This window comes from Seriola lalandi, unplaced genomic scaffold, assembly GCF_002814215.2.
Source record: "Seriola lalandi dorsalis isolate HSWRI2012SDOR001 ecotype SW California unplaced genomic scaffold, Sedor1 jcf7180002054470, whole genome shotgun sequence".
NCBI lineage: Eukaryota > Metazoa > Chordata > Actinopteri > Carangiformes > Carangidae > Seriola > Seriola lalandi.
The window spans coordinates 2,262,641-2,283,430 of record NW_019525023.1 but is presented as its reverse complement, the minus strand read 5'-3'; the positions used below and the strand labels follow the sequence as shown (position 1 = coordinate 2,283,430).

General features: G+C 41.3%; 1 protein-coding gene across 1 annotated transcript in view; it reads right to left on the bottom strand.

Moving 5' to 3' along the window:
• Window positions 1-631: 631 nt before the first annotated feature.
• Window positions 632-20,790, bottom strand: part of plpp4 (phospholipid phosphatase 4) — a 49,137-nt gene continuing 28,978 nt past the window's right edge. Inside the window, exons 3-7 of the mRNA XM_023411621.2 lie at window positions 18,614-18,704; window positions 14,656-14,719; window positions 14,343-14,467; window positions 5,740-5,910; window positions 632-4,205 (exon numbers count right to left, since the gene is read on the bottom strand). Coding sequence (XP_023267389.1) covers window positions 3,997-4,205; window positions 5,740-5,910; window positions 14,343-14,467; window positions 14,656-14,719; window positions 18,614-18,704 — 660 coding nt within the window. The 3' untranslated portion in view covers window positions 632-3,996. The remainder of the gene's footprint in view (window positions 4,206-5,739; window positions 5,911-14,342; window positions 14,468-14,655; window positions 14,720-18,613; window positions 18,705-20,790) is intronic.

The following is a 20,790-nucleotide window of genomic DNA, read 5'->3' as shown; positions in this document are numbered from 1 at the left end:
AATACCCAAATATTCAAATATTGGCTTTCATTGCTTTAAATTTTGAGTTATTTCTTGATCCTGCCAACGGAGAAACAGATGAAAGAAATGCTGAATGAGATTTTGCACTGAATTACAGAGGTTAGTGGAACAGAGGCTGACATCAGGACTTCAGCCCTCTCTTAATGTTACTAGTCTTTTACGTGTCATGTTAACCATCTTTACGTGAATCCTACTTACTTTCATGACTTTCAAAACTTTCTCAACCTCTAGTTTACATGTAAATATAAGCATGTCTTTGAAGCATGCTAGCCTAAGGAGAACATCACAAAACATCTCACCAGCACAAAAGCTTTCCTACTTTATGCCTCTTTTATAATTCTTAAATTAAAGCCCCACCACTAAGAATATGAAATACAAGTTTTGAGAATGTTCCAAAAACATTAAAAAATAAAAGCAGTAATGATGCAGAATATTAATATTAATATAATTTTGGTCTTCTATTTTTTCCAGGCTGTTATTTAGTTATAAGTGTATTATAGTGTAGAAAATAATTTTGAGAAGAAACTTTCCTCAGCTGTCAGGAGTCGCCCCCGCCAGCATCCTGATTAAATCCTACTGATATGAAAAGCAACAGGCAGTCTTAAGTATACATACGTTTATTGGAAATTCCCTAAACAAGAGTGCAACACAACCGATGCAGAAAAGCACACTTAGAACAGAGTTACATTCACACACACTCCCTCAGCTGCCTCAGTAGCACGTTGCAGTCTGACAGTGGGACTGTTGAAGCATTAATTCACTGAACCAAACTTGGAATATACAGTAGCTCATTCAAATGTCCGCTGCTGCATGGTGAAAGACTGCTGATTTGCATATAATAATGAATAATGCGGTAACACCAATGATCTGATTACAAGGTGGATTTTTTTTTTTTTTTTTAATCTAAACATTTTTGTTTCCAATGATATGTTCATTCCACATACAACGGTTCAGAGTTCCTGTCACAACAACAGACGCAGGCTCCAACGATCACACTTTGACAAGATACATTAGGCTCCTTTGTTTTTCTTCACGGACAAATTTCACACAGCTGCAGTCCTTTATCGTACATAAAGTATATAAACAGCGAAACACAGCTCAAAGAGTTCTCAAGGCCAGACATGCTTATTCATAGAAAACAGTCTTTTCTCACAAATGGAACTGGCATGCCATGAACAAAGATTCTTAAGTCTTACACTCTTTTTTTTCTTCAGACATCTATTCATTATAGTTGATAATAATTTCATTATTCTTTGATATTTTTTTAGTTACTTTTATCCCTTCAGTCCTTGGGAAGGTGAAATGATTGAAGAAAAAATCACAAGCACTGGTTGCCCTTGAGCATCTGATTTGAAAAAATGGAAATATGTAATATAACTTTTTTTCTCTGTAGAAAATTGAACTTTTATTTCAAAATGACACATCCACTGTCTGAAAAAAGTGACGCCTACTTCTACAAAAGTATCTATAGCACCAAATTAAAACAAATCATGGAATGATTTGAAGGATTCTGGGAAAAAATAAATCTTTAAAAAGCAAAAATACTTTTACAGACATGATTTTCTGAACAACATTTTTTCCAATATATACTGCACCATCTAATAGGAGAAAACTAAATGACAAGGTACAAACATCAGGATGCCAAGTCAGGCGAATGCAGGTGTATAGAACATAATGCATCTGTGTTGCAATCATTTCATCACCAAATCTGCCTCAAGATGTCAAAGTCTCACACTCACAGATCTCCAGACCCTGCTGAAAGACTCTGTAGAACCAGCAAGCAGGTTACGAGTTTCCCTCCAGTCAACTCTCAGAGTCTCTTCAAGTCCCGTCACAGAGTCTGATGTGCAGAGTCGAGTACCTCCCCCCTCTCGTGAAACCTTCGGTCTTTGTAAAGTTTGATTTTGTATTGCATTGTTGTGGGATAGGCCTTTTCAAAACCTGCACGCACACACACCGTTTTAAAAAGCTGCCAATGGGTTGCATTAGTGATAGACATTAGTGGAATTGAATAAATGACTTTTAAACAAATTCTGAACGCAGAAAACCTTTCGTCATCTTTTCATGTGCCACGAGCCAAATTGTGCCCAGAATTAAGCTTTTTACAAAAAACATGTGGTCTTTTGACAGTGAAGACAGACAAATGTAAAAACACCAGACTTACATCCTGTCAAGATAATAAAATTACAAAATAGCCTTCTACATTTGGCTTGGTGCTCACTTCATATAATGCTATTCTGATGGGCTATCTCATGTTTTTCCTTCCTCACTCGTGAGTGCAAATATATAATAATTCCCTTCCTATGTTGTGTGATTGGGTTAGAGGTAAGCTGAGATTGCACCTTCCCATTAATGTCACAGCAATGGCAATAAAAAAAGAAAAAGACATGGTAACCAAGGCAACACAATTATCCATCATTTCCAACATAACTTGTAAGAGGCTACAAATTGCTTTGTTGATGACAGGCAACCAGTAATCTGGCTATGTGTCATCGCTGTTAATAAAGCATAACAGAGTGCATACAACCCAAGCAGAAAAAAGCTACAAATCTTTGGTGTCTGCTTCGTTTCAATGCAGTGTCCCTAAATTAAGGCTGGAAATATTAATAAATAACAGAGCTTTAATGGATGAATAATACATCAAAATCGTTGTCCCGGATTCAGGCCTGTCATCTGCTGAATGCTAGATTGTCTATTTGTCAGGCTGCAGTGGCCTGAAAGCCATTTGCAATGCTTGGGCAGTCCATGGGGCAACTCATATAGTCCTAATGTCCTGATAAGCAGTGGTGGCTGACCTCCCTTAATGAGGATTAATGCAGGATCAGATTGGAGTTTTGTGCCTGTCTAGGCGCACTTCTGCCACGCCATTCCCACCTGCCCGTTATTGATTGCACTCATTGAGCTACAATTTGGGTTCATGTCCCCGTGCAACCCCTGGGAACATGTGTTAGATGCAACACTTGTGAGAAATAAAGTTGGACGGTGACAGAGTGAGGAAAAAGAATGAGGGGGTGGGGGATGGGGGGTTGATATCTAGAATTGCACTGAAAAACTGTACAAGCCAAAGAAAGTGGGGAGAAATGGAATAATAAAAAATGGAGGAAGGTAGAGGAGTTACCATAGTTTAGAGGGGTTGGGGAACACTGTATAATGCCCCCATGACACGGACCAGTGCCTTTCTTTTGTATTAGGGCAATATTTATCATTATGCTGCTATGGGCAACCAAAAAGTATTAAAACCAGAAAGGGCATGACTCTAGAGTAATGCCAAATGTCTTTCAGTTTTAAACCAACACATTGGTGCCCCTCTGAAAATGCAGCGTACATCTGAATTTCCGACTGAAATGCACAGAATGTCACTGAATTTCTGGAACTAGTTTCTATCAAATTTTGTTTCTGACTGTCACATCTGACATACAATATTATATAGTTTAATTAATGATTGATTTCATGGTTTGATTGATTGATTGATTTCATGGATTGATTGCTGTGACATTTCATGGGATTTCTCAGGTCCTACCAACTTCCTGTCTTTGTCCTTAAACCGCCAAACATTAAATATGTTCCACCATAAAACAAGCTGCCAGCCACATCTCTTGTTGAGCAAAAACTACCAGCAGAAACTGGCAATATTTTCATCTTCCTTCACAGCCATTAGTGAGACTTGTTTCCTCAGGTTTTCAACATGTTTTTTACTCTTCCCTCTCAGTGGTGATGTCCCATATATGTAGGTTCCTCTTATACATCACATCTAAATATAGACTTTCACAGCTGCTGAGCAAGAACGAGATATAAAAAAAATGAAACAAAAAAGAATGTAGGTGTCATCAAGACTGGGTGTAACAGTATGGAGATGGGAAGGTGTATTTCTGTCCATTGGAATGTATACGAGACCCCAGTAAGTCACTGGGAACGGGGGGGTGGGCTTGGCGGCTTGGTGAGGGTGTTGGGGGGAGTTTCGATGGTGGCTACTAGTCATACTGGCCCTTCAGTCAAGCCCTCCAGGGGAAGGGTGGTGGCATTGTCAGTGGGTTGCGGGTCGTCCTGGGGATGCGAGGGTGCGTGGGCGGCGGCAGCCAGACTGGCGTAAGGCAGGTGGCAGTCCATGTGCAGGAAGGGTGGGTAGTGCTGGCGGTAGCAGATGTACGCAAACAGCAACCCGATCACTCCTCCAACAAAGGCGTCTGCAAAGTCACACAAACACATATATTTTAAGGTATGTAGCTATATTTAATTTTAGCCTACGCAGAGGCAGAGAAAAAAACACTTGCTCGTAGAATGAACACAATTAATTAGGCATTACTGTATGTGCTATAGTGCTTCAGTGAGCGTTGATCATGCCTGGTTAGTTTGGAGGTTGATGAAAGTAAACTGAGAGGCGAAGTGATGAATCTCTTCTACTGAGCACTCGCCTTTGGGCATGCTGTCTCTGTCACTTTGTCATCTGTGCTGAACAGTTTCGTATTATACCTTTCCCCCTTTAAGCTGCAATACATCATATAATATCACACTGCCATGCTGAATATTAAGCCTATATTGCTGGGTATAGATCAAAATGACATGGCCAGCTGGTGGCTGGAAGAGCCGAAGGAGAAGCTTCCATAATATCAAAAATGATCTTTTTCCATAGCTTTCCCTTTTATTTTCTCATTCTGGGAGAAAAAGGAAATATACTATAACATCGATTTCCATCACTCAAGAACTTTACAATGCATGAGCTGAATGTAGCCTAAATGTTTCATCGACTCCTGTCAAGTGGTTTTACTTTGGTGGCCTCACTGAAACAGTGATTGGAAGTCTAGCCTCTCTCTCAGGAGGACAGAGCGCACCTCCGAAGTGCCGAGGGATGGTGAGAAATTTGGTATCAATCAAGAATGGCTCAGCAGCTTGTGTTTACACTCGGTGCAGACTGGGTCCCCTCAAGTTTAATGGACTGCACTATTGCTGATCTCCCAGCAGACTCGGGAGAAGGAGGAGGAATTGTGTGCAGAGCTAAGGAATACTAAGAGCAGTCACAAAGTGGTCAAGCTCACCTGTAACTACTGAACGTAAATAAATCCTGGTTGTTAAAAGAGTTGTCTGTTTCGTTGCTGCCCTGCTCACCAGGAACATATGGCTTTCGGAAAACTAATTAACACCATATGACAGAGCTGTCATCACATTACCACGTACTGTCTCCCACACCCCTTCCAACATATGTATTCTCTTCCATCCAAGTCTCCCTCCAGTTCTTTCAGAGGAGATATGAAAAACTGAGGCTTGTAATTATAATTTTCTTCTCAGGCTGCTGAATTAAATGCTCCCTCACTGTCATCTGAGGCAGTTTTCAGGAAATGAAAACCTGTCATTATACTGTGTGTGACAGAAAACAGTCTTATAAGATGCAATTTTCAGTCTGATGGGAAAATAAGCATGCTGCTCGTCCTGATTTACTGTACATTCATATGTGTTGAGAGCCTTTGTCAGTTTGCCAGTCATGCTGATTAAGATAAAAATTTGAAACGCTGTTGGAAATAAGCATCACCCAGAGTTTGCTTTATAAATTCTATATATAATATTTATAAAAATGCCTTGAGCAAGGTGTGATTGAAACAGATTTGTGCACAGCAATCCTTCTCAGGCTGACACGAGCAGATTTAACAATATATAAGTTGAGAATACACAGCATTTATTTCACATTTTGATTAATGTGTCTTGTGTCTGAGCCGTTAGGCAGACCTTGCCAGTGGTGTTTGTAGTCGCAGGTCCGGGACAGCGCAATCATCAGAGCGCTGTAGAGAGGCAGCACCATGGCACAGAGACGCCAGCTACGCCCTCGACCCTGATCCGTGAAACACTGCAGCTTCCCGGCCAGGTAGAAGGAGGTGAAGCCAAGACCAGAGAATGCAACTAGCAGGCAGAGAAGCGGTCAGACAGAGAGGAAGAAGAGAAGCGGGTCAAGACCGAACATGATATTCAGCATTCGGATTATAAGCTCTCATCCTGACGAATCCTCTTGTTCATCAGCAAAGACATGAGCTGCGCACATGTCTCGGGGGGACTGTCTTGTAAAACTCAATCACACTGCAGGATGGGGAAGTCTGCAACAGGCGATGGGGAAAAATAAATAAGACAAGACAGCATTTCAGCATTTCAGACAGAAAGTACACAATGAAGAAGGCAGATGGGAGATTTGCAGCTTGTCCACTGCCACCCACTCGCAGGTATGCTCACTGAGGGACGAAACTTCAGTCTGTTAGGCAAATATCTCCACACTAATTTCACTGCGTGTGACAGGCGCCTGAGAGCAGGCGAAAGCAAACAGACAGCCACATCTACACACTTACAAAGCACAACCCACACACTGAAGGAGACTTGTTTATGCAATGTACATACTCCAAAGTGGAGTGTGTATGTGACATCGGTTTGCATCCCTGAGCCAATACATGGTACAAAATGAGGTTCTCAGTTGCTGGTTCTTGTGCAAACAAAGATAAGAAAGGGACTATGTCAGTCCTAAATTATACCACGTTTACCACACTAGAGTAGAGTTGATGCATAATATTCAGTTGGTCCAATAACTCTCTGCACAGACCCACCGATGGCCCGACAACCTGAGGCCATGGTGAAAACCGTACACCTGCCTGAGAAAGAAATGTGGCTGAGCTTGCTGGCCATGCCGTGCGGAAGTTTGAGTCTGTGTTTGAATTGATAGCGGTCGGTGTAAGAGAAAACAGCGGTGGTCTGATTGCATGAATTAAAAGTTGTGTGATGGAACCATAAAAGGTGGTGCTGAGCCGGGGTCATTAGTTTACTGCCGCAGCGGGCCAAAACAGCACACATTAGCACCCATCAGCTGCCCATTTGTCACTCAACCCAAAAGCCGGCCAAGAATACTAAGGACGGGGGGACACGTGTGTTGCCTGTAGATAGAGAGGAAGCATGGTGAGAAGGCAGAGGCAGAAAGTCCACCTGTCTCAGTGCTTGTCCTGCTGTCAGGGAGAAAGAGTTGATTCCATCAAAAACTCAGCATTTTCCATCAGGCAATTTACACCAATAAATTGGATGTATGGGATAGGCTGATATTAGGTCATCCAGTGTCAAATACCTCTGAAATGATTGATAATAATGTATTTCCCCTGACTGCATTTTTACTGTAAAATTCAGCTATGCATTGAACTCTTCAGCAGGACTGAATCTAGTGTGGGATTTTGGTTGGTTTCCACAAAGGCATGTGTGGTGTACTGTACATATTGTTGTTGTTTCTACCCAGTCAAATATATCCGTGTACACTCCTGAGTCAAGGCGCACAGACACGCCGAAAACCTCCGAAGGTGTCCTGTGGTATCTCGCACTCAGATACTAGCAGCAGAACTTTTAAGTGCTGTAGGTTTAAGCTTAAGCTGATGATGATGATGCGCGATAGAGAAAAAGTCCGGGACTGCCACGGTCAGTAGGACTTGCACTCTGGTGACCATGAATGTCAGTGTAAAATTTCATGGCAATCCATCCAATAGTTGGTGAGATATTTTTCATATAAGGTGGTGAGAGCCACGTGGCTAGCTTTGCCGAACACAGTGAACACATTGCCTACCGCGCAGGTCGCTTGGGGTGACCGATAGAGACCTGCCAAACGGCTGGTGTCGCCTTGTGAGTTTGACCAAATGTGCAGTACTCAAGTCTACGCCCAGCAAGCATCTAACCTATCCATGAGTTTGACCAATCATAGCACCCAATTCGTTTTCCTTGCCTGCAGCAACACTTTTAATCTTGACTGTTTCTCTCCTCACTCCAGCTGGCACGCGCACGCATGCATGCACACACACACACACACACACACACACACACACACACACACACACACACACACACACACACACACACACACACACACACACACACACACACACACACACACACACATGCACACAGAGCAGGGGAAATATGAAATGTTAAAAATTTATTACACTGTGGTATATAAAATTCTGCATATAGTCACTCTCACCACCCATAAAGTGTACCACATGGGTTTTACAGACAGCAACACATTACGGTCGTACTTTCTAGCTCAGTTCATTGGCCCAGTCCTGTTCGGAGGTCATGAAGAAACCATCAGAGATCCTCAGCCTCAGCGTCCCTCAGTGCCAATTCATTTCACTTCTGTGCGAACTCCTCATTTCCGTGTGATTGGAACAGCAGCTCACATCATTCATTTTTACAGCTCTAACCATGCCTAAGATGATTACATTATTCATTTGGAAAGACATGACTAAATTATCCATGATATCCATGACCCAGAATGCTGACTGAACATTTAAACTTAGAAAACTTGCAGCAGTTTTAAACGAGAAGATGACACATTTGCAAGACACCTTTTTGCAGTGTCTGCGATGCTGATCCCTCATCACTTATACATTGACTGCAATTTTGTAACACTGAAAGAAACACACTTACTTATTAATCATAATGTGAAATTTCATCTATACTATTTGACTATAATATACATTGCTCAATGTGTTATGTCTACTGTTTCTTCTCTTTTATTTCTATGTGAAAACAGTACACGAAAAAATGCTCAGGATCCAGCAGGGACCCAGTTTACCGCTATTCCCCACTGTCATTATTCATTCAGAGATCTCATGGACCACTCAGGACAGGTCAACACACACTCAGAGGGTGAGCAACACATTTCTTCACCCAGTGACCGTTACATTGTGGGCAATTTTAAGCGTTTTTTGGACTGGCTGAAACCACAGACACTGTAAAGCAAAACTATGATTTAATGTCACTTCAAATACTTACTGCAGCTTCAATTAAATAAAACTAGGTCATTATTAGTTACTTGACAGGTTGGTTTCACACTCTGAAATCAAGCTAACGATCCATTTAATATGTGCAAATGTTTCTGAGTGTGTGGCTTCTACGCCAATGTAGACGGTAATCAAGACAGAAAAATATGATGTAACTGTAAATGTTAACTTCTCTGTTGGTATGTCGACCTGTTTCAGAACTGTAACACAGATATCAGGCGATTGGACAGGACAGCATTTGAATGACTAAAGGTATCATAAGGAAAATGGTGCATTGTAGCAGTAAACGTGTATGCTTTACTTCCGTACAGCACACAACCAAGATGTTTGCAGACAACATCTTGAGGATTACACTAATAGAAATGCTTTGGTGGTATAAATAATACATGAGCTGGGACAGCCAGTGTGTATTTCCCACACTCCAAAGAGACGCGCAAACATTGCACATTTCTACGTGTGAAATTAGCATAATTAACTTAGGCAGCATATTTGCAGCGTTGGGGTTATACAGTGAAAATTAGGTGTGCTCAATAATCACTGAAGGATGCTCCACTAGAGGCAGAAGGAGTCCCAGTAAGGCCAGAGGACAGAGGGGAGACAGACAAAGGGAAAAACATCATGGTAATGAATCCACTTAATGCATTTTAAAAGCCTTGAAAAATAATTCCCCTTAGACTAAACAAAGATGCCTAATGAGAGTGATGAGTGCAGCGCGATTGCTTTTTTTCATCTTCAAAACAAGCACAAAGTTTATTCAGAAGCTGTAAGTGAAGAAGAACTGAGTCTGGTTGCACTTTCTTCAGAAGAAAATGGGGGAGGGGTTCTGTAAACTGAATTGAGAAAAAGATTCAGGAAGGTTGAAGCAAAAAAAAAAAAAAAAAAAACCTTTCAGAACAAGATGTGATTAATGACACAGTAATTCAATGTACTTGTAGGTACATTATGAGGGCTCATCAAATCTCTCACTGGGAGGAAAAATATCATCTGTCTGACGGTGGAGGCACGTAACTGTATTAACTCCATCTAAAATAGGCTGTCATACTGAGCATTGTAAATGTCACAGCATAACTAGCTCTGAGGGAGCTAGACACAGTAGGCTACTTCTTTATTTGCATTTTGAGGAAACAGTGGTTGTTGGGAACCTGCAGAGCATACAGAGTACATATTGATATTTAATCTTCATCAGATTTCATGTTTTTTTTGTTGGTTTTTTTTATTGTCTGTAATATTTTCATATGATTGGTTGCCGGCTTTCAGGTGATGCATGCGGTGTTTGAAGTGTTCAGCACAGCATGATGAATTGAAATGGGCATAACTTGCACAGTTCATTCTTATACAAAACTAACACACCTACACAGGTCGGGTTTGGTATGAAATCTCTCAACAATTGGATGGACAGTTGGATGGACTGCCACGACATTTAGTACATTTGTGTCCCCCTAAGGATGAAGTACAGTAACTTTGGTGACCCTCTGAATTATCAGCCATCACTATCAATAGGTAAAAATTTTAATCTGTCCAATACTTTAGTTAATGTAAAAGAAAATAGCCTCTAAAACTAAGGACATTCCCATCAGCCTCAGTCGTAATGTTAATAGACAAAAGTTAATCGAGTGAAGATGGTAAAACACTGGGCCAGCTAAACAACAACACGTTAGCATTATCACAATGAGTATGTTAGCCTGCTATTTGTAGGCATTTAGCTCAAAGCATGGACTGCCTAAGTGCTTAGTGCCAAGTGCCTAAGTACAGCCTCACAGAACTGCTGCTGCGGCTGTAGACTCTTAGGGCTCTATTTTAACGACCCAAAGCGCATTGGTCTGGAGCGCATGGTGTAGGTTTGTTTAAGCCTTGCTCATATCACTTTGGCATTAGTGGCGAGTTGATTATATATTGCAACTGACCAGTGAGCCCAGTCCCAGCACACGCACGCAGCAGTTGTGCAACACACAATATGCCACAAACAATCCTCCAACCTTCCAATGTTCCACTTGACTTACCCTAACATCTGAAGTGCATTTTCAGCTCACTCTGCTTGTGCGTGACAGGCATGGTGTGTTCCCGCCTATGAAGGCACATATTACTCTCTTGACAATGAACCCTTAAAATAAAAGTGAAATACTGCATCATTGACTTCAGACCAGGTTTTTGTTGGTCAATCACTTTCTGCTGCCTGAGCATAGCAAAACAATGCGCCTGACCACACCTTGCTGTAAGACTAACATATCCATGGGTGCTCAAATGGGTGCAAGTGTATTTGCTATTTAAACGACGTCAGCGCTGGATGGGAAAATGACAACTGCGTCAGTCTGAAACTAGCAAAGACACTTGGGTTGGGTTCAATGCTTTGGACTGGGTGCAAGGTCGGGGATATTAGTCTTGATTTTCTGAAAAAAAAAAAAAAAAAAACAAGAACATTCTAGTCTTTGGTTGCTTCATCGTTACGTTTTTAAAGGAGCACTGGTGAGGGAAGCTACATGATGTTACAATCCAGCCAGAAGTGAAACCACTGTATACTAGGAGCTGGGTAGGTTTTTGACAAGTGGACCCATGGAGGATCATTTTTATTCTTTCAAACCACAGGGTTTGGCTGTGGATTCAAAGAGTGGAGTTGTGCCCTGGTCAAACCCTCTGCAAAGTGCGGTAATGTTGGAAATATTAGTCACTACATTCTCCCCTTTATTTCTGATGAAACATCTGTCACTGAACTACCTGACCACACACAGACACAAAGTGTCCAACCAATCACTGGCAGTAGTAGTTATGTTTTCCATCTCCTACCCACTGTCTCTCCCAGCTTCTCTGACCTCTGACCCCTGCAGGGACCAATGGGACACCCCTCTGACCACAAGTAATGCATATGCATATTAACCAACCACTTGGGCACAAAGTCTGTTCACCCATTAACATACAAAAGCCAACAGGAACTCATTATTAGCACTGCATAATTGCAGCACTCCTACACCAGCTGTTCCTCAACCTCTCTGCACACTCCAGTCACGATGACGTGCACCTGAGTGAGTAAACACATGAGAGTACACTTTACACAAGCGCAATTCTCTCTCTCTCTAGATACTGAACTAATATGACAGACATTCCAAGCTCTGCGTAATTTAATACAGATAGTTATGTTTAAGTGAAAGACGCAATGTGGAGATTCACAGATGTGATTAGGTCTGTCTCACAGGATTCATTTAGGCATGGGAGGGAATGTATACGTTAGAGGTGGCAGATGGTTTTTAAAAGTGCACATTAATTGATCATATCTAATGGCTTAATATGCGCAGGGGGAGATGGTGTAATGAATAAGAATAAGAGGGAGACAATTTACAGCTACTGCCGTAGGGCCTGCTTGCCTTACCGCTGTGAATATTGGTGCAGCGGGTTCAGGGGAGTTTGTATTTATCTGTTTGTTTTTCTCTTTCTGGGAACTGTCTCCTCCAATCTCTGTTACTCTGTTACTTTGCTATGAGGTGAGGAAAAGAAATCTAATCACAGAGAACCCGAGCAGCCTTAAAAACTTTGAAATGCAATAATAGTTTGTGTGCTTTAAAAAATAGCCGTCATCAAACACTGTAGTTGGATGTGTATTTATATTTCCATCCTGGCTGATGTTGATGGATTAGTTTGGGTTATCTGTTTACCATGCAGATTATGGAGCATCCTTTGGGAGAGGCAAGTCTGTACATGCAAAAGTGTTTCTTTTGCTTTATAGTCTGTCTCCCGGGCCTTACACCAGCCAGAAGTGATGTTTTCATTACGTCCAGATGCCACTTTGAATAAGGCTACATTCACGCTTGTCATCCGTCTGGCCCTATTCCCTGTCAATTGCCACATGCGTCTGGTTAAAAGCTCTGTATCTTATGCGTGGTCCAACAAGCGTTGTCCTGGTGAAAAGGGACACAGACAGGAAATTGGATTTCTCCGTCTCTCTAGGCACGCTGGCATATGGGTGCTCCTTGTGTCCCCGTTGCACGGTTGCTCCAATCACTTTCTCACTCGCAGCGCAACAACATAAGGCTATTAGAGCTGCCGTGCAGATGAATGTAATCCATACACAGTGCTGCAGTGAATTACAGAGCAATGTCCCTCTCTGCTGTTTCTAATGGGACTCAGCCAGCACTTCAAAGCATTTCACTCTTTAAGCAGGTGTCTGAGAAGCTGTAAGTGTGCAACTTTAATATTAGGCTAAGACAAGAACTTGAACTCAAACTGGACTGTGAAATTTCAGCCGACTTTAACATCAATGAAAATTTTGACTGCCTGTGCCATCCCATCCATTATGGTATTTTGCCATCTTATTGTAACGCACAAACGCCAATTAATCCCATGTTTGATTTGAAGCCTTTTTATAGAGTTATTCAAGGCTGTCACACTCACAGCAGGATGGCAATTAAACGCATTCACAAACCATTGAACAAGCGCTGTGTTTCTTGCACTTACACACACGCCCTCCACCTCTCAAGAACGTTGCTTTCTAAACTCACATCAAACATTGTCAGTTTAATTAGAATAAAGAAGTTGAAAATGAACTATGAGTTCAAGATGTTCATAGTGACACTGATTTTCACTTCTTTCAACCTGCGCCAGTTTAATCCTTCAGTTGGATGCAACCACATGCTTATTTACACAATCTTGTTGTACTTCAACATAATTACCTTGTTAAGTGTGAATGTGCATCGAGAGAGGAAATGTTAAAAGAATTTTGAACAAAAGCAAACATTATAAAATATCAAGTGTTCCACAACTGGGGCACAGCTCACTGGAGGATATAAAGATATAATTTTCATTTTGCATAATAGATAGCGGGAGGTACGGTGTAACTCCACTGTAAGCATTTTATTGCTGGTGTTTTTGTTGGACTTTTCTGAGGCACACATTCACTCGAGCGAGAGAGAAAAGACACTTCGAGGCCACACAGTCCTAAGTATGTTTTATGTTCGATTGCAGCGAGGAAACTAAGTGATGTTTTTAAACGATGTATTCTCTCGAATGCAGTCGTTATATGCCTGATGCGGCACATAATGCTGCGGGTTTGTTTCAACACAGCAGACTCTCTATGCATACCGCTTAACATTCATCTGCTGGACAACAGAAAAACATGTGAATTATTTAACACGCTGCTGAAGTGAAAACAGCTTGGAAAGCAATATGGTCGAAAAGATGTCCCATGCTCCACATTGGTCTGCACAGCTGAGCACAGCAGGAACTCAGAGGAAGCCCAACGAAACAAGATTGAATGTGTTCGACTCGATCGACCGAACCCATAAGCATCTTAACAAGCTGCTTTGGGATGTGTAGATTGAATGATCACTCATTGTCGCTTTGAAATGTGGATTAAACACTTTTGTACACACCCACTCAGCATTTTCTACTGTTGTGAAATGTTGTTCTGGCCATTAAAGATCAACTGAGTAAAGATGTACAGTACTGTGTAGTTTCAGTGAGTCCGAGTGTGAGTTCTGATATCCTCTGGCATTGTGTTTGCAGGTGCTGGCGGTGATCTGCTTGGACTGATGGCTTGATACTCACAGGAGGAATGGCTGCTGGGGAAGCTCTTGCGTCCCTCTGAGACTAGATCTGGATCCCCGGTGCACAGCATCCTCGCATTCAGTTTTCCATCTGGGAAACAGCGCTGGAAATAATCGGGCCTGGGTCTGGAAATCAAAAACAACCCACGGGATGGTTCATGTGTCGTCGGTAGAGAGAATTCCTTCTGCTTGTCAAACAATTCATTGGCCATAAATCTAGTAAGTCAAAGCTGCAATGTGATCTTCAGAGCCCACAGCTTAACATTTAGCATCACTGTCAGAGCCTGTGACGTGCTTCAGTTTGTTTAGCATACCTGCCAACAATCAACTTGATGGTGTTTGTGAAGACTCCATTAAGAGCGAGAGCCAGGGACACAGCTGGAGGTGAAGGAAGATTGACACACACACAGTCAAAATTACCATCTTACAACACAGAGGTTTATTGTTGAAGCAGATGAAAGGTTGACACAGCACTATCAATATAATTAACATTCATAAAAAACAGTAATGCTGTATTAAAAGAATTCATTTTACTATCAGAGCAATACAGGTTCTAGCAGGTTAGCCACTTTCCTAACGCACTGTACAAATAAAACAGCCAATTAGTTTCATGGGAATTTCCCTTGCAGATGGACAGATGGTCGTCAGGATTTATGTGTGAAACAGACTTTCATAATTTGTAAGCAGATGCAGTGGGAGGAAGGTTTTTCACACGGCACAAGTAACACACACACACACACACACACACACACACACACACACACAACTAGAAAATACCACCACACGATGTAGGTCTCCACTAACCTGTCCAGGATTAATTTGCAGGTGAATTTTATAATAGTTATTGCCACGATCACCTTTGACCTTTGACCACCAAAATCTAATCAGTTCATCTCTGAATCCAGGTGAATGTTTGTACCAAATTTGAAGTAATGTCATCAAAGTGTTACTGAGATATCATGTTCACAAGAATGAGACAGACAGACAACCTGTAAACATAATGCCACTGGCACAGAGGCATGAAAACAGACAAATGTATATATTAATGCAGGTCTAATGTTTGCCATGTTCACCATCTTAAGTTTTGTGCCTTACTATGCTACCACTTGCTTAATAGCATCAAGCACGAAGTACAGCTGAGGCTCATGGGGACGGGAATGGAGTATTGGAGGTATTAACCCATAACCCAAAGTACTGAACTAATTTGAAATTTTGGTCTGCAGGGCTTAGAGGAAAAGTCAGATCACATGCTATTACAAATCCTGAGGTATGCACATGTATGTATCAAACTAATTTCATGCCAATCAATGCAATAGCTGTTGAGATATTTCTTTCCAAGCCACAAATGCGAACCTCAAAGTGGCAGCTCTGCACACCGTGGGTGTCTGGACAAAGTTTCGTGGCAATTCATGCAATGGTTCGTGAGATATTTCATGCTGGACCAAAGTGACAGACGGATCCATAAAGCCATGCTGGTAAAAAACTAAAAACTAAAAACAGTCACCGATATGAAAGAAAAGCTGTGCACATATATAGTTTAATGCTGTCAAATACTGTTCACATATCCAATATGGAGGAAAAAGTCAAGAACCAACAGCCTATCTAACTGTGAAGCAATTACTATTAGTACTTCAGCTCAACTTTGCTAATAGGAAACAGAACTACAGTTGGTTGACAGGTAGGAATTGCACTGTAACCGTACGCTCATTTAATTAGCTGTGAAGCAAACCACTGGGGCTCATCATTAGCCAAGGCGCCTGCCCTCATAGGTTAATCCCAGAAGTCTGCAGGCCAATTGAATTCACCCCACGTTGCCAGCACTCAAATGTATTTTCTTCCCTGAGCTGCTGAGAGATGAGCAGTGTCAATGTTATTTAACAGCTTGTTAATTTGGGCATACCCCATGCAGATCAGATGAAAGCCCAAAATGATACATGCTCCATTTGACCGGTTCAAAAAGGAGGCCGAGCATGTATTGTATAATACGTGCCGCAGCTGCATTCGCTCACACGTAGTTTAGACTCGGGAAGTTTACTGATGGTTATTAAAGTATTAATTAATTTTGTGCTGGCCCAAAGCCAAACATCGTTTTGGCAGCCTATTTGTTTGCACTTACACTTGTTTGTAAGACTCCTGGCACCAAATGAGCCAGTTCCTGTCCAGTAAGACTGAGTAGCATAGCTGACCAGACTCATAAAGGAGACATCCTCTGCTCTAAGAGCATATCTGAGATGCTGAACAGTAATGTGGCATACTCTATATATTCCTGCTGCGTGACTTTGTGCTTCCAGTTGAGCCTGGACTTCACTTCTGCTACTTTTAAAGGGTACAAGAGGAGCGGGTGTGATTGGCCATTCTTGTTGCTCGCCACAAGTGCACCTGCTGATACGGCAGTCGACTTCCTAATAGTGTATTCAACCTGCATCTGTCTCTTTGCCAAATTGCTCTGTGCTGTGCTAGGATTGTCCCCGTGCCACTGGTCAGCAAATTGACCACATTCATATGCACTTGCGCCCCAGAGTTTGAACCAGTGATTGCACTAAGGCACCGCTTCAGGAAATTAGAGACCTATTGAGTAAAGACAGGACTGCTGCCATTACAGTAACAAAGCCTTTCTCATTCAGCTTCTGAGTGCTTTGGAAGGGTTGTTGTAGACTGGTTGATTTAACAAAATCGCTCAAAGAAAAAGAATGAACAGAGACATCCCAAGTAAACTGTCTCTGTCCGAATCATCTAATGTTTTATATTCATTTACAAAACGGGTGAGAAGCACTGTGCATTCCTGGAGGATTAACGCTTTGACGCATTAGACCAAATATACAGAGACCACAAAAACTCCCATTATTGAAAACTCTCTCCTTTTCTCACTAAAAGGAAGATTACTCCTTCCCTCAAACATCAAACAATAAAGCCTTGTGCGGTGAGATCTCACAGTTAGATGATGAATAATGAAATATGAAATTATTCATGCTTTGTAACCAAAATTTAAAACAATCACTGCAGAATCATCTCTGTGTCTTTCTCCGAGGGTAGTCTTTTGGAAAATATAATCAAACTTTCAAAATGGCGTCATTATAGCCTGACTGATAGATAATCACGCAATTAAGCTGCAGGAGTTTGGGGATGATAAAGGGTTATTAGACATTATTAGACAATCCTACTAAGGGAACACTGTGTTCATTTTACACCAAAGAAAAACAAAGGCGGTGTGAAAGCAGAATGCTGTACCAAACAATAAATGCATTGTAGTAGTAAGATAAGTCCCACTGGAATTACAAGGTGAAGATCTAACTGAAAGCCTTAATTTATATTCGCGCAGTGATATCTGTTTGAAATATCGAGGACCCTCAGGGACAACTTTGAACTTAATAAATTAGCAGGAATACAGAGACAGCTTCTTTTCTGTGATTTTAGTTTGGTATGAAAAGTAAATAGGTCTGCAGGTAGATAAAAATAAGCTACGTTGTAACTGCACACGCAGCCAAATAACTGCTTTCATGATCTCTCCTTCTTATTAGGTTTAGAGATCACATTGGTTCAAAGACATTCAAAACCGTGATCCTGTAGAAACTTGTTAGAATAACAGGCTCCCTTTTACTCTTTGTTCTCTTGAGTGATTTTTGTTTTTTCCTATGCGGCCATAAAGCCTCGTAGAAGTGCTTCTCCGCAGGCAGCAATGGGCCTGTTCAACACAGCACTGTAATCTCTACACTGATACACTAAACCACCCTCTCTCTCTCTCTCCATCCGATTCATCTCTGTGTGTCTCTTTAATTGGATTTGTGTTAAACTTTCTTAATGCTCTCAGATGTGCCAAACCCCCCTGCAGGTCCCTCGACCCAGGGGAAACGGCAAACAGGAAGAAAATCAGTGTGAGAGAAATGCCCAGATGCTGGTTGAGAACTAACCAAATAGCATGAAATTTTAAATGGGTGTAAATACTCATGGCTCCTGTGATTAAGATGAACTTGGTGTGGTATCATGCTGACTGAAACAGATGTCACACAGTTAGAAGGTTTTCAGCATTAAGCACAATAAAGTTCTTATAAGTGACCAGTCAGTCCGTGCTATCAGGTTTAAAACTTGGGAAAGGTGAAAGATGGTAAAGAGCAAGAAAATCAGACAAAGAGGCGGCTTCATCAAAGCTACTTAAAAATTCCATCGAATGCAGCATGTGCAGCAACTATGCCGCCATTTTAAGTCCTCTCATATGTAAGACCGTGACTAACAGCAACAAATTCATGACATTTACAAGTAATTGGTTCCACATACCTAAACAAGCCTCTTTGATTTCCGTCTTGTCCGTCCTCTGAATTATCTTCACCACAAATATCACTGCCAGTGGGGTGAGGAATGAAATTGCCTGTGAGGAAATCAAGACAAAGAAATGTACAGTCATTGATGCGACATGAGGGATGAACTGCATTCCATAGGGTCTGTTTTGCAGGTTAATCGAAAAAGGACTTTCGCCTCAGGTAATGACACGAACCCATCCTTTATTCAGAGTTAATTTTAACACGGCAAACCGAGCGGCCAAACAAGCTACTTTATTGTTCAGAGTGTTTCCTGTCTGCACAAAGAAAGAATTTTGCTCGGCACTTGATAAGAGATCTGGGCCTCCTCAGCACCTAGGTAATTATTCATGCTCCAAATTATATTAATTACTTTCTGGCCAAATTCAATATATTTTCTTTCCTTACGGAACAGAGGTAGTAACAACAAAGCTTGAGTTTCACTTCCATTTTTATGACACACATATTGAATTTGCCTTGAGTGCTGTTCATCAGCTCAGCCGCCTGTAAATCTGTGTATCTCTGCCAATTATAAAGTCATTTTTGCACCTCACAATCCCCTTTGAAGTAGCTGGATTCAAACTTGTAATCACACTTGGATTCACACTCAATAAGTGCACTAACACTTACTGTCTGAATTTGAAATTAAATAATCCAGATTGTCCTTGTGACACAGGCACCGACATGGGTAGTAAGACATGTTGTATTATGAATAATATCACATTATATGCTTTTAATGTTTATGGGGCACAGTGTGGTCGCGCTCACAGGATAAATTGTGCCACAGGTCGTCAAAAAAAAACAACAACAAAACAATCAACATTGAAATGTTTCCTCACAAAACGGATTAAAGCAACAAATCTGAGACTCAGCAGCTGTTAGCATCAATCACCTTTGCCGAAAATGCACGCTGTGTATCAGTGACCTTTAATTCACAACCATTTCCGTCACTTTATCACTGAGGTTGTGAGGGAAGCCAGTGAGAAAAACACCTCTTTCTCTGTCAGGTTCAGACTTTAACATCTCAGAATTTATGGAGAGTGAAACAGCCCTCGGAGTCTAAGTGAATGGCACCTACACCAGAGGTGGCCCGACTTCTGTTTTATGCAGCTGTGGTTGAGAAAATTTCCATTTGCAACTTCTAACAGTGTTTTACTTACAGTTGCTCTTCTTAAACTAAAATGATACAGTGGCAGTCCTGAGGGTATAATACAGTTGTCAAAGATGTGAAGGGTGATATGTAGATGAGGAAAGCAGAGGATTTGAGTTGCCATGGAAGCACTTTGAGGTATTTGAAAACATCTTAAAGTTTTGACAATGTAACGGGGTTTTGTCTCATAATATTTCACAGTCTGACACTCATATCTTTTTTTTTTAAATTAATAATGATCTTAGCATGACTTTAAATCACATTTATTGATGCTGCGTGCAGTGAACACAACATTTAAAGGCTACATACATAGTCCTTGGAGACTCTTTTGATATATCTGTTGGTATGTGAATTACTATTAGAAAACGTGGGTGGAAAATCTAAGCAGACATCTTTATATGTGTGAATCTCATTGATTTGTACCGGTCACCAAATGCCTGCTTAGAGGTCTATACTATCACTGTCAATAATGTATACTACAAATGATTCTCAATCAACTTTCAGTTTTTGTAATACTGAGTTGCATTACATATCTATTTGTACTATTATCTATTTATACATGAACTTGGGAAGAGAAAGGATTTCCTCGAAGATGATATCTGATTTTCAGGCACAGATTTGAGGGCTGCATTCTAATATCCTGTTTACACATTCCACTATTGCGCAGATTTTGGCTATACTCAACAGAGGAGTTGCACTCAAAGATCACCGGGCCCATCAATAAAACAACAAGCATCAAGAATATTCCTGCAACTCCCATGATAAGAGAATCTGAGGGTGACTCTAAAGGCCGCACGCAGGATGATACAGTATATATCTTAATGAAGGTCAGAGTGAGTCATAATGTGGCTTCATGTAAATCCCCTCCATGGACTATTTTTAATGAACAGATAAATTCTGCTCAACTCCAGGGCCACTGTCAGAGCAATGACATTGAAGAAGCCTGACTGCTGGGTGTCATGCCTCTTACCTAAGAGGCATGTGGGTGTGGGGGCGAGGGGTCGGGG